The sequence below is a fragment of the Monopterus albus genome, unplaced genomic scaffold, assembly GCF_001952655.1.
Source record: "Monopterus albus unplaced genomic scaffold, M_albus_1.0 scaffold6.1, whole genome shotgun sequence".
Taxonomy (NCBI): domain Eukaryota; kingdom Metazoa; phylum Chordata; class Actinopteri; order Synbranchiformes; family Synbranchidae; genus Monopterus; species Monopterus albus.
In genome coordinates, this window is record NW_018127886.1 from 2,924,346 (window position 1) to 2,937,604 (window position 13,259).

Consider the following 13,259-nt stretch of genomic DNA (forward strand, 5'->3'; position numbering starts at 1 on the left):
GGGAAAGAGCAATTAACATGAGTCATGAATGAGTGTCCTGCATGGCAGTAAAATAATGTATGAAATTAAGCACATACTAAAACATGGATAACAAGTAAAAGCTGCTGACCACTGTTCTGCAGTTTCATTGAAACCAGGCCTGAAAAATGGATGAAAGAAAGTCAACAAACTGCATGACTCACTGAGTTTAGACAGTGCCAAAAATAAAACAACTTACTGTAGTAGTGACTCATTAACAGGTGATAATTTCCTGAGGGGAAAAATGCGAGCATGTTCAAAAAATGAGATTAGAAAGTAGGTCTTTAATAATCTAAAACCTATCGTTAAAAAAAGTAGGCCATGTCCAAAATTGTGACTGCACTTGGTTAAAAACTAGGAAACAGTGACTCTGTGGTTGTATGTGTGTGATCCTGGCAGGGGGACTCACAGGGTGTTGGCAATGACCAGCAGGTCTGCGTTGTCAAAGAGGGCTACATGAGGCCACTCTACCAGCAGGAGGAAAGTGAGCTGGATGAACAGCATCAGAGCCAGCTTCCCTATGCTGCTGATGTGGAGAAACACAGAGCAGGCCAGCAGGGTCAGCAGCACACTGTAGCTGAAATACTGCAGCAGCAGAGACAGCGAGGGAGGAGGAGGATGATTATTAGGTGATTATTTAAACATACTTCTCACGCACACAGAAAAACAAACATGAACATGAGCACACATGCACACACAAGGTATGTGTGTAAACATGCAGAAAACAAATAACACTAGCACACACACATGCTAAAATGTTATGGGCCTGACCTCAGGGAAATGGCAGGGCATGGCCTGGCTGGAACACAGAGTTAAACCATCCTTTGCTGCCTTGGTCAGATTGTGAAGGAGGCAAAGAGTCACTGATGTGTTCAGCTCTTTGGCCAAACAGTCCTGCAGTTTCTCTCTGCTGCAAGTGAACTGGCAGAAAAGAAGGATGCAGTTTATCACTTGACAGTCACTTAGTAAAGATGCAACAGTAAGATAAAGCAAATGTTATCCTGGAAACAGTAAGCCCAATTATAACACATGCACAGTTGAACCCAGGCGTTTCCATACACTTAGGTTGAAGTCATTAAAACATATTTTTTTAGCCACTCCACAAATGTCATGTTAACAAACTCTTGTTTTGGCAAGTCACTTAGGACATGTACTGTATGCATGACACAAGTAATTTTTCCAACAGTTGTTTACAGATAGATTATTTCACTATAATTCACTATATCACATTTCCAGTGGGTCAGAGGTTTACATACACTCAGATGACTGTGCCTTTAAACAGCTTGGAAAATTCCAGAAAATGATGTCATGGCTTTAGAAGGTTCTGATTGGCTAATTGACATCATTTGAGTCAATAGGAGGTGCAGCTGTGGGTGTATTTTAAGGCCTACCTTCAAACCCAGTACCTCTTCGTTTGACATCATGACACAATCAAAAGAAATCAGCCAAGACCTCAGAAAAAATATTGTGGACCTCCACAAGTCTGGTTAATCCCTGGGAGCAATTTTCAAACCCCTGAAGGTATCATGTTCTTCTGTACAAACAATACTATGCAAATATAAACACCATGGGACAACGCAGCCGTCACACTGCTCAAGAAGGAGACACGTTCTGTCTCCAAGAAATGAATGTATTTTGGCCTGAACATTACAAGTCAATCCCGGAACAACAGCAAAGGACCTTGTGAAGACACCGGAGGAAAAAGGTACCAAAGTATCTATATCTACAGCAAAACCAGTCCTATATCGATAAAACCTGAAAGGCCGTGTAGCAAGGAAGAGGCCACTGCTCCAAGACCACCATAAAAAAGCTGACTATGGTTTGCAGCTGCACATGGGGACATCATGGGAGGTCTTACTATTTGGAGAAATGTCCTCTGGTCTGATGAAACAGAAGTTGAACTGTTTGGCCATAAGGACTATCGTTATGTCTGCAGGAAAAAGAGGGAAGTTTGCAAGCCGAAGAACACCATCCCAACCATGAAGCACGGGGGTGGCAGGTGTGCTTTCCTGCAGGAGGGACTGGGACACTTCACAAAATAGATGGCATCATGAGGAAGGAAGATTATGAGGATATACTGAAACAACAGCTCAAGACATCAGCCAGGAAGTTAAAACTTGGTCACAAATGGGTCTTCCAAACAAACAATGACCCTAAGCAGACTTCAAAAGTTGTGGGAAAATGGCTTAAGGACAACGAAGTCAAAGTATTGGAGTGGCCATCACAAAGTCCTGACCTCAATCCATTAGAAAATATCTGTGCAGAACTGAAAAAGAATGTGCATGTCATGATTCGGTTCCGCTGCTTCCTGTCTGACTTTTTTTTTTTTTTTACCTTACTTCCTGTTTTTGTTTCACCTTAGTCTCAGTCTTTTTACGTTCTTCATCACTCACATTAGTTTCACCTGCTTCGTTATTGTTTGCACCTCTATTTAGGCAGCATCCTCCCACAAGGACGCTGCCAGATTGTTCTAGACTCCAGCTCTGACTCTCCAGCATTTCTTCGGTTTTGGTATTTTGTGTTTTGACCCGGATTGTTACCTTGGACTATTCTATTCTGCCTCGCCCTCTTGTTACGGACTGCCACGGTGTATGATTATCGGACTTTCCCTTTGGACAACGAACTTTGGATTCCCCTGGATGTATGTGTTTGCTGGCTCTGATCTTGGACTGTTATACCGACCGTGAGTTTTGTGTTTCCACCATGTCTTGTATGGTTTTTTGTTTACGTTAGTTCTCTTATTAAAGAGACGGGTTTTGTTCATCACTTCCTCGTCTGGCCATTTAATGAGTTCACCAAAACCTTTCGGCGGCATCGCGCGCCGTCTCTGACAATGCAACCAAGTAGGTCTACAAATCTGATTCAGTTCCACCAGTTCTATCAGGATGAATGGGATAAGATTCCAGCAACTTATTGGAAGACGCTTGTGGAAGACATCCCAAAAGGTTTGACCCAAGTTAAACAATTCAAATGCAATGTGACCAAATACTAACCAAGTGTATGTAAACTTCTGACCCACAGGGGATGTGATGAAAGAAATAAAAGCTGAAATAAATCTCTTTCTCTACTATTTTTCTAACATTTCACATTCTTAAAATACATTTTTGTCATTTCAGTCATTTAATTTAAAAAGTCTTGCCAGAGGATTTTAAAAACCTTTTGTCATATAGCTTTAAAAATATTGACTGTTACCTACTGTACTGTATGTACTCACACAATAATACAGTAATAGTGAAACAAAGAGTCCAAAATAAAAGCAGACTGGCAAATAATAAACAACCCAGAGGTCTAATTTTAAAAAGATGGTGCAGAATTCCTTCAAATGTCTTGAACATCTGAGATAAAATGTATGATATAACATTGGAAAGAGAGACAAATGAAACTGAGACAGACACATAGCCCCTTCCCTGGCTGTACCAGGTGGGACATCTCATAGCAATGTGCTTCTGGTAACTCTTACAACCATTTTAACAACAGGACAAATTGAAGAGCTGTAGTCCCTACCATATTTGCAAAAGAAGAGATGAAGAGGAGGAGGATGGTGAAGATGCCCACTAGTGTGCTGTTTGCATGAGACTGGACTATTTTCTTGGTTACAGTTTGCAAGGCAGCTGGGAAGAGCTTGAAAACACAGTAGGTAGCAGAGAGAAGATCAGATAGGAGAGAGTTAAAACCATTAGTGAGGCTAGCTGAAGACATGATAATGACTTATTTGAAAAAGGAGTCATAGTGGTGAGGGACTTTGCTTCTTACTTTGATGCAAGAGTAGATGGCACAGATGAAGAGGATGGTGGCAAGGATGATGAAGATACTTGTATAAAGCCCAAGCATAAGTGTTGTTCTGCGGAAGACAAGAAAATAGGCTAATTAGGAAGTTATTAACTCCTCTTAAACTAATCAAGAGTGCATTTCCTGTCCACAGTTCAGTATAATTTCCTGTCCACAGTTCAGTATAACTGGGAAACTCAAACTACTTACTTTGGGAAAATGATAATCTGAATGAAACAGATGAAACAGAAAACTAGGAGTGTGCAGGCCACATATCCCCCAAAACGATCGTCAACCTTTTTGGAGTACTGCAAACAGAAAATCAATGAAAAATTACTTTTCTCGCAGCAGGAAATAATAAGTTCCATTTATTTGACAGGTAGTTTTAGTGAATTACAAACAAACTCCCATTAATTACCTTTTTCTCAAGCTCTGCAGTCTGAAAAGTGAGCAGAAATTTCTTGACGTGATCCTTCCTCAGTTGGTCGATGCTTCGTGCATCAATGGCTCGTCCAAGAAACTCGTCCACCTCATCCTCGGGGTTCAGGGCCTCCTGAGTACAGCGGCTATGAGGTAGAAGGAATAATAGGTCACTGTGTGGTGTGTATCTGTTTGCGTATATGTGTCTAAGTGAGGAATTGGCCTACTCTGTGACAGGCAGGATGACTCAGAGGTAATATGGTATTAGTTCTAGGTTGGATCTGACTGTATAAAACCAACAGTGGGTTCTAAAGTTAGACTACTACAGTGACAGTTTGGCAGTCAAACACTAATAACAAAAGCCGCCCTGATAAAAACTGGGGCCAAAGCACTTACTTGTCTTTGCTGGATGCTTCATCGATGCCCTGAGAAAAACAAGAACAGAGCGAGAGTGTGAAAACTAGAGCAAAAACAAGAGACAGTGCATGATGGAGAAAGAGAGAAAGGGAAGAGATTATCACATAGCCACAGTACAACTGAAAAATAGACAGAGACTCAGACATCTGCACAGCTAATCCCTGAGAGCCAGACTGATGTTTTAATTAATGCTCAGAGGCTTCAAATTACACCCTCGTTGCCCCTAGGGCTCAAACCCTCACAGATGGAAAAGACAAAAGGCAGGAGAAGTGGGAAAGTATGTAGCAAAGAAAATTAAATGAGACATGTAGCATAAAGAGAGGGAGGAGGTAAGAGGGAATAAGAGGGAATGAGAAACAGAAACACATGCAGCTGCAGCATCATCAGATTAGCTTCAGTAGTAAATGATGCACTGTGAATCCCTGGGAGCCCTGGTCTAACTCCTGCTTGTTTGGCAAGAACAAATCAATACTCCTCACAGTGAGTAGAGTCCCACGGTCTGCTTTAGGCTTTCCTGTACTGTATGAGTAGTACTGTACACCTCTGACACACCAAAGCATCTCATTCATTCAAAGTTAAAGTATTCTAAAAGAAGCAAGACTAAGAGTTTACAGCCATGCCAGTGGACAACAACAATGCTAACATGCTAATTTAAGCAGGAGTGGTGTTTACCATGTTCACCATAGCTCATTGTTTTAAAATGCTAGCATTTCCTTATTATTTGCTTTATTTACCATTTTTATAAGACAGTAAGTAGGAAATAATATTATGGCTGTAGTTGAGAAATTGAAGAAAATTAAAAAGCGCAAAAGGGTTTTAGTAAAAAAAAATAAAAAATGTTGCTATCCATGTTGTGTTTAATCTGAGAAGATTAGAATAACAATACCATAAAATCTTATGTCTGATTCCACTGTATTCTATAAAGATGCCTAACAGGATAGCTGTGACCTTTCATTGTTATAGTTCAGTGTTAAACCAGAGCTAAACACGAAGGGGGTGTTGCGGCTCATTTTCTGGTGCTAAACATTGAAATTGCATGTGTTCATGTTTACTAAGGAGTCGCAGTGGGGTTTTGCAGTGGATAATCAGAAGAAATACGGCACTACAGGAATTTGCACATCTGGTCTCATGCGATATGTATTTTAAGACATTCCCATTCAAGGGTGCAAAAATCAGGAAGGAGAGAATAGAAATTTATACATGTTTCCATATGATTTATCACCACTGCAACAGAGGGAACTGTGGCTGAAATTTACCGCCAGGAAAAAGCAGGTGTAAAATTTGCAGCCCTGCTCTCAGCATGGCAGCTGTTAGTCATCAGAGATCTCTTCGGAGTTAAGAACATGTTTGACAAGGGAGAGGGTGTTTCCAAGTCCCATCGCTCGTCAGAGGAGCGCGTGAGAGATTTTTACAGGCTTTCAGGTCAAACTGTGCTTCAGTTACAGAACAAAATAAATGATTTGACTGGGAGGAGACTACGCGACTGCCGTTCTGAAATGTGTTTGTTGATTTCTGCAACCATATTAAAGTCATCGTAAACCTGGACTTCCTTCTGCACTTCCTCTCAATCCGCACACGCACAGCAGCCTTCAGGCAGCAGATACAAAGCAGAGGTGTATTAAATTAATATAGCTGTGCTCGTTTACATCATCAGTGTTGGTAAATACACTGCTAAATAAAAAATATTTTCTGTGTCTGATGGTAATTTGTGTCAAGTTTAGTAAATATCCCACAAAGTGCAGATGAGGCAGAGAATGTCAGTAGTTTGCAAGTTGTAAATCAAATTATTGGACAAACCAAAATTTTGACCTAATGATGTAGTGGATCATCCATTACAGTTCATAGTACAGATGCCATGTGCTCAGCTAAGTGCTCCGTGCATGTATCTCACCATCTGCCTGAAGACTTTGGACTCCTTGGTTCTGGAGAAAGATCTGTCAGGCACCCAGCGTGGCATCAGTCCCTCCGCAGAATTTGCACGTGCTCGCTGCATCTTGGCGATCATGGCCTTTTCCTCTTTCTGGAAGTGAAGAAACTCGACTAAGGTACGTGATTTGACAAACAAAGTCTTCTATGCAAGGTGACAAGTTATTATACAGTTTGTGTGAAATACAGCACTAGTGTGAAGTTCAACGTGGACTCAAGCACGTGTGTGTGTGTGTGTGTGTGACAGTGCACTAACCCTCTTCTGGCTGCAGCCCAGCACCAAGAAGGTTTCAATGTTGTGCTCTTTCAAGTAAGCATTTCTCTCTCCTCCAAATCCTGGCTCCACCTCGTAGTCCCCATTCAGATACTGCAATGTGGCTTTGGTAATGTGGATGCGCCTAGACACACACACACACACACACACACACACACAAAAACATGCAGTACAATGTGTCAGAAACTAAATGGCCTATGGAAATCCATGTCAGTACAGTAGCAGGGTGGACGAGAGAGACTTACCCAGCCTTTCCTCCAGCTTCCATTTGGTTGGCAAGCGTCACATCATTGGACCAGACATCAAACTGCCACTTGCGCAGGCCCAGCACCCCACAATGAACGCGCCCGCTGTGGATGCCCACCCGCATGTTTACATTAACGCCCGTCACTTCTCTCACCAGCCTAAAGATGCACACACACACAGGCATGCACACACACTGTCAAAAACGTGTCATCTTCAGATTTGGTAACCTGTGTGGCAATATCAAAGCAAAAATCTTTACATAACCTTCACTGGAATAATAGTACTTCACTGTAAGGGTGTGTGTTCTTGTTTTCAGTGTGAGTCTTTGTGTTTCAGTGCATCGGAGTGGGAGTCTTTGTGTTTCAGTGCATCAGAGTGTGCTTGACTCACGAGATGGCTTCAATCATGTCGACTCCCATCTCCACACAGCAGTGGGCGTGGTCAGCTCGGGGCTCAGGCAGCCCTGACACACAGTAGTAACAGTCCCCGAGGATTTTAATACGCAGGCAGTGGTTCTCCTGTGCAGCAAGGAGACACATAAACCCAAACGCATGTAAAGCAGTAGGCCCTCAGTTATAACCAATACAGCGCATACATGTCAGATACAGAGCTGCTTCTGAATAATTTAGATGACTCATCAGTCTCTGCATAGTTTCACTTGTGAGTTACACAGGTGCTTAAGTAACCCTCACCCCTACAAGTACATCATGTTGGCTTTGTCACACTACCACTGAAGGATACAGACTGTACAGTTACATAAGCAGCAGTGGTTCAAAGTTCTGCTGTGAAAACGGCAATGGCAGGTGTCAGTGCTCACCGAGGCCAGCTTGTCAAAGCGAGCGAACAGCTCGTTCAGAGTCATGACCAACTCCTGGGCCGTGCACTGAGATGCCAGGCTGGTGAAGCCCTCGATGTCTGCAAACAGTATGCTGCAAGAGAGGTGATGTTGGTGGCATGAGGGATCGAAGAAGAGGGTAAGGGGAAAAGAAAGACAAAGGAGACAGAATGAGATAAATCATTAAAGTCTAAAGTTAGTTGGTCTAGCACATCCCTCTCTCCTCACCGTCCAACTGCCATGTGAGCAGAAGAGAGAAAGGCAGACTTTTGTTCATCTTTGGCTCTCATCATCTAGGCCAATGTAGGTCACCTCCTCCAACCCGTCCCTCTGAGAACACCACCCCCCTCCTCCAGTCTGCATGCCTTTCATTGCTATCGTTTGATAGTAATGAAAGGCATGGGTAAACAATACCACAGACACTAACTTCAAGTTGATGGCGACAGATGGCGCTGTTAGTCCCATGAGGTCATACATTGGGGGGAGAAGGGGTCCATCATTATAGCAGCCCAGAGCCTGTCTATGTCTACCACCTTGACCAAGACTCTGAGCCATGATGTCACTGGGTCTATAAGAGTCAGTTCACCCAAATTGCAAACATATTTTCCCACTTAGTTGTAGTGCTATCTAGCCATGCAGTGGCTGTAGTTTTAATATGCAGCTGTATTTGCCCATGATCCTGCTGCCACTGTGAATAGTTTTCATTGGAACTACTTTCTACTGCAAAAATGCAGTAATCCCACACAAAACTGACAGTAGGCTGATGGATGGAGAGTTTTAATCACCTGTTAGTACTGAGTTATTCCCACTTGGACGGTGAAATCCAGTGGTGAGGGAACAGTGGTGTACCAGCCAGTGTCAATAAACAACAACATGCATAATACATGGTGTCAGAGAATTAGCTGCTGGAGTGACTCTGTACCTGACACATCAGTCAGCGGAGTGAGGTCAAAACCACTGTTGGCCCTGCTAGCTGTGATAGCAAAACACACACAGTCGCCAACATCTTCCTGTCCTGGGTGTGTGTGTCAGTGTGTTTACTTAGAAGTATGTATGTGTATTTATCTGTGTTTACCTAACATTGTCATGTTTTTGAATATAGATCTTGTGGAACATCATATCTTCCTTCTTGGCATTGATATCGGCCTTCATCTCCATAGCAACATGCCTTGGCAGCACTGACAGCAGTAGGCGTTCCTAAAAGAGAGAGAGAGAATAAACAGAGAGCGAAATTAAAGAAAGAAAGACAGAGAGGGAGCTCATTCATTTTCATCACTTTTTTACCATTAGAATGCTGAGTGAGTCACCCTGCCTTGCTGGTATCTGCGTGGGAACGTGTTAGTCAAATAGGGAGGAGTGGAGATATGTGTTATACTCCAGAACATATTGTTAACCTCGAAAACTGAGACAAACAAATTTGACTAGAAAATGGAGACATCCATTTGATGCTCTTTTGCATTGATGTGTGCATTTAGTTTTCCTACAGGACACAGCCATGGCTGTTTCTCTCACTTATTTGTTTGAACACTTGTGTGTGTGCATGTGTACCTGCTGCTGGTTCTCCCTCTGCAGGTGTAGTCTGGCCTGGATGTATCCTCTCGTTTCCTGGAAGGCTTGTCTCTGGGAGACCTCAGCAGGGTAGTGGGTACAGATCCCGATCATGTTAGTGCACAGGAAGATCAGCACGTTGGCATAGATCTGAAAATACACACACATACACACAAACATGACAGAGATGGTGACCAAGGGGGAAAAGCTGTATGCATGTGTCATATCACAAACTCCGCCAGACTTGGGTGAGGCCAATAAACAAAACTGATAACACTCTACATCACTGAATTTACTTAAAGGAGAAAAATTCCTTAAACATCTGAGGGGCCATTAGATGTGATGAGATAGATGATGACTGTGGTCTGGTAGTTGCTCTGCAAGACAATATTCTCCTCATGCCACATGTGGAGCGACAGATAGACACCCCAGAGGGTTGAATGTGATGCACAAAGACTGTCACTACAATTTTCATTCTTTAGTTGAAAAATTGTATTGTCTTTGTAGTTTGTATGGGATCGATTCAAAATAAAAAGGTGGATTCAACCAACATGTGAAAGGATGGCTTCTGTTGAGATAGAATCCTGCAAAACAGTTTTTTGTTGTCAAAATGCAGATATAGTATTTGCATTACTGAAAAGCAGACAGAGCAACTTTCAAGCAACTGGTAATGTATTTGAATATACAGTTTTAGATACAGTAGAAACAGAAGCAGCCATTCACATTCTTGTGTGTAACCCATGCAATGAGATAGTTTGCTGGTTGAGCAATAAGGGTCTGAGAATGCAGTGGCACACATTGTAGAGCAGCATTGTCTGTAGCTTGAGTAAATGAAGGTTAGATTTAGTGTGCAGTTAGATTTCAGGGGTCATCGACCTTAAAAGCTTTCCCCTGTGCTGCTGCAGCCGCTTTCTGTGTGTGTCTGTGTGTTCCTGGATATGTGTGGTGAGCCAGTGTGTCAGTCTGTTAGTGAATTCTCTCATTAGTCTACAGCCAAAATCAAAAATCAGAGATGGAGCCTTAGGCTCTGGACTTCCCCTCCCCTCCCCTCAAAAACACACAGGCATGCGTGCACACGCACACATTCTCTCCATGTTCAGAAACACACTCCAGCCTGGGAAAGTCACTTGACTCATGACCTGTGACCAGAGCACAGTGTGTTTCCTCTGAAGATGACATCATTAATAATGAGAAAAGGACATGCAGGCCCCGTACACACATAAAGGCTGGATTTTAATCAGTCTTAATAACAACATCCTATGACAACAAATTCCTATCACCAGTACTAGTATGAGCCGTGGCTGGTATGTTACCAGACCAGTGCTTGTTTGTAATTGTAATTTGTGTTTACTGAAAAGATGGTAGGAGAGAGATGCAGGACTGAGATAGAGGGACAGACATCACATATTTTCCTGCATGTCCTTTCAACAATGCGAATAAAAATAAGATTAAGAAGATCATTAAACTACTTAACGACTTTGTGTCCACACATGGATCAAAACTCCCAGTAAATCTGGGTGGAAATACAGCCTCAAACTTGTAGAATACTGGTGCCCTTTGTACCACGGTCCTGAAATGAGGTTTACACTCCATACTTAAGAACTTTGTTGTCATAACAAGACACTGAACACCTAACAACCTGTGTTTGAAACAGAACACTGTTAATGTAGGACAGTGGCTGGCAAACCCCACTCAGTGGAAGTTTCCTACTATACATGAAAACAAATGGTCAAACTAGACTAGGTGCACAGCAGTAAGCAAAAAACAAACAAACAAAAAAAAAAACACTGCAAGCATAGAAGCCAACAAACTTTTGATATAATGGGTAAACACAGAACAACATTATTTATGGACTAACAACAGTGCACCCAAAATGCATCCTCATTTTTTTTTATTTCTGAAGGATAAAGATATAGCCAGGCTCCCTGAACTCCTTGATGTAGAATGACTGTCGCAAACTCTCGGTCAGTGTTCATGGATTCAGATCAAAGCTGTCAAGGAGTGTGAGGCATCTCATCATGAGGCAATTGTACATCAGGGGTGAGGATATACAAATCACATCCACTGGTGTTCTTTACTCACTGAGCAATTGCTCTCTAAGTGCAACATTGAATTTGTGCTGCACTGTCACTCAATTAGTGATTAGCCTATTGTGTTCCCAAACCCCTGACAGGCCAGGGCTTCCAGATAAGCAACGTAATGTTGTAGACCACCAGCGGAGACCTGACACTTCAGTCTTGAATGGCTCTGATATAACCAGATCACATTAATCCCAAACAGATGGCTCTGAAAAGAGTGAGCCAGATAACTTAGTTAAGTGGCCTGTCTGAGATACAGGGCCACCTGCAGTTCCCAGGACTGCACTCCTCCACAGTGCACTCAGTTTACATTCAGACAATTCAGCTTCCCATGTGAGTGTGCTCACGTTTCAATCCAAGTTAAGCCATTCCTATCAAACTGATTTTGACAGGCAACAAGGGTGCACTTAAACACAGCTCGGAAGGTCAAACATGAGAATTTGCGTATTTTTGTTGGACAGTAAAGTGCAAAATAATGGAGTGATAGCAAATGTATTTGCAAACACAAGTGCAGCATCTACTGATTCTCTGCAAAAGCCTACAAATATGAGCTGGTACACTTCATTTAGGAAAAAAGATAAGGCCAGTCATTTCTATATGGTAGGTAGGCAGGTAGGTACCAGATATATCACCAGTATATCAAACACTCTCTATATAGAGACTAAAACCGACAATGATTTGCCTCTACTCACTGTCTGTCAGTGCTGGATTTATGTATTCATCTGTGCCATAGACCTCCGTTGTTATTCAAAAACAATTTAAAACACATCAGGGAAACACACCACTGTACTTGGTGACATATTTCTTCATTAGCAAACACCAGACCCAAATGTGATGAGTTAGCAGAATGTAAACAAAGGAGCAAGCTCGCATAAAATCTCACGTATGCACAGCTGACTCTGACCCATGTTAACTTCAGGAACGTATGGCCGCTTGGAGACTTTGGGGCAGCATAGTCAAGTCTGGGGTTTTGTAATGAAAAGAAATGTCATCCAGTGCAGAGGTGTGCTTCCCTAATTTGTTTTTAAATCGTTTTTGAACAACAGTGGACATCTATCGCACAGACTGACAGACATTAAATGTGAGTAGAAGCAATTCATTGTCAGTTTTAGCCTCTGTATGGAGATTGGTGAAAATGCTATAAATAGAGAAAATGACTGGCCTCATCCTTTAAGCATTAGTAGATCTGAAAAACAACTGACTGACAACATCTTGAACGATGGTTCAATGTAACAGCCTGATAGCTCTGAATAAGTGAAACTAAAGTGTGGAGAAGCATGATGAACAAAGCCTGGGTTAATCCCAAATTATATGTTATCACCACACAGTGTCAAGATTAGAACAGACACATTCAGAGGTTTTGAATAAATATTGTGTGAGCTATATCTGTGTGTGTGTGTGTGTGTGTGTGAGAGAGAGAGAGAGAGAGAGAGAGAGAGAGAGAGAGAATAGTTTTGGAGCTCTTAGATCTTGAAGCTTGTTGTGTTTGTTGTTGCACTTGGTTCACCCAAGCTTCCAAATCCAGCACAGGCCGTTCTGTCACTCCTCTCTTCAAACACTGATGTGGTGTAACAAGAGCAGAAGTAGCTTCTCTTCATTAACACAGTGTCACTCTCTTTATTACAACTAAGATGGATTGAGACTACAGTATGTTCCACCAACATCTCCTCCTGACCATTCTTCCTGTAGACCTCTGGCTCTTAAAGATGATCCTCACTCAACATTTACT

At 42.2% G+C, this 13,259-nt stretch overlaps 1 protein-coding gene across 1 annotated transcript in view; it reads right to left on the minus strand.

Moving 5' to 3' along the window:
* The window catches only part of LOC109968886 (adenylate cyclase type 6-like), a 33,956-nt gene that overhangs the window by 5,730 nt on the left and 14,967 nt on the right, over window positions 1-13,259 (minus strand). The window contains exons 4-19 of the mRNA XM_020615446.1: window positions 9,453-9,602; window positions 8,980-9,101; window positions 7,887-7,998; window positions 7,460-7,587; window positions 7,069-7,227; window positions 6,806-6,947; window positions 6,515-6,643; window positions 4,603-4,631; window positions 4,205-4,352; window positions 3,997-4,094; window positions 3,772-3,859; window positions 3,523-3,639; window positions 790-939; window positions 428-603; window positions 218-250; window positions 42-139 (exon numbers count right to left, since the gene is read on the minus strand). Of these exons, the coding sequence (XP_020471102.1) occupies window positions 42-139; window positions 218-250; window positions 428-603; window positions 790-939; window positions 3,523-3,639; window positions 3,772-3,859; window positions 3,997-4,094; window positions 4,205-4,352; window positions 4,603-4,631; window positions 6,515-6,643; window positions 6,806-6,947; window positions 7,069-7,227; window positions 7,460-7,587; window positions 7,887-7,998; window positions 8,980-9,101; window positions 9,453-9,602 (1,879 nt within the window). The remainder of the gene's footprint in view (window positions 1-41; window positions 140-217; window positions 251-427; window positions 604-789; window positions 940-3,522; window positions 3,640-3,771; window positions 3,860-3,996; window positions 4,095-4,204; window positions 4,353-4,602; window positions 4,632-6,514; window positions 6,644-6,805; window positions 6,948-7,068; window positions 7,228-7,459; window positions 7,588-7,886; window positions 7,999-8,979; window positions 9,102-9,452; window positions 9,603-13,259) is intronic.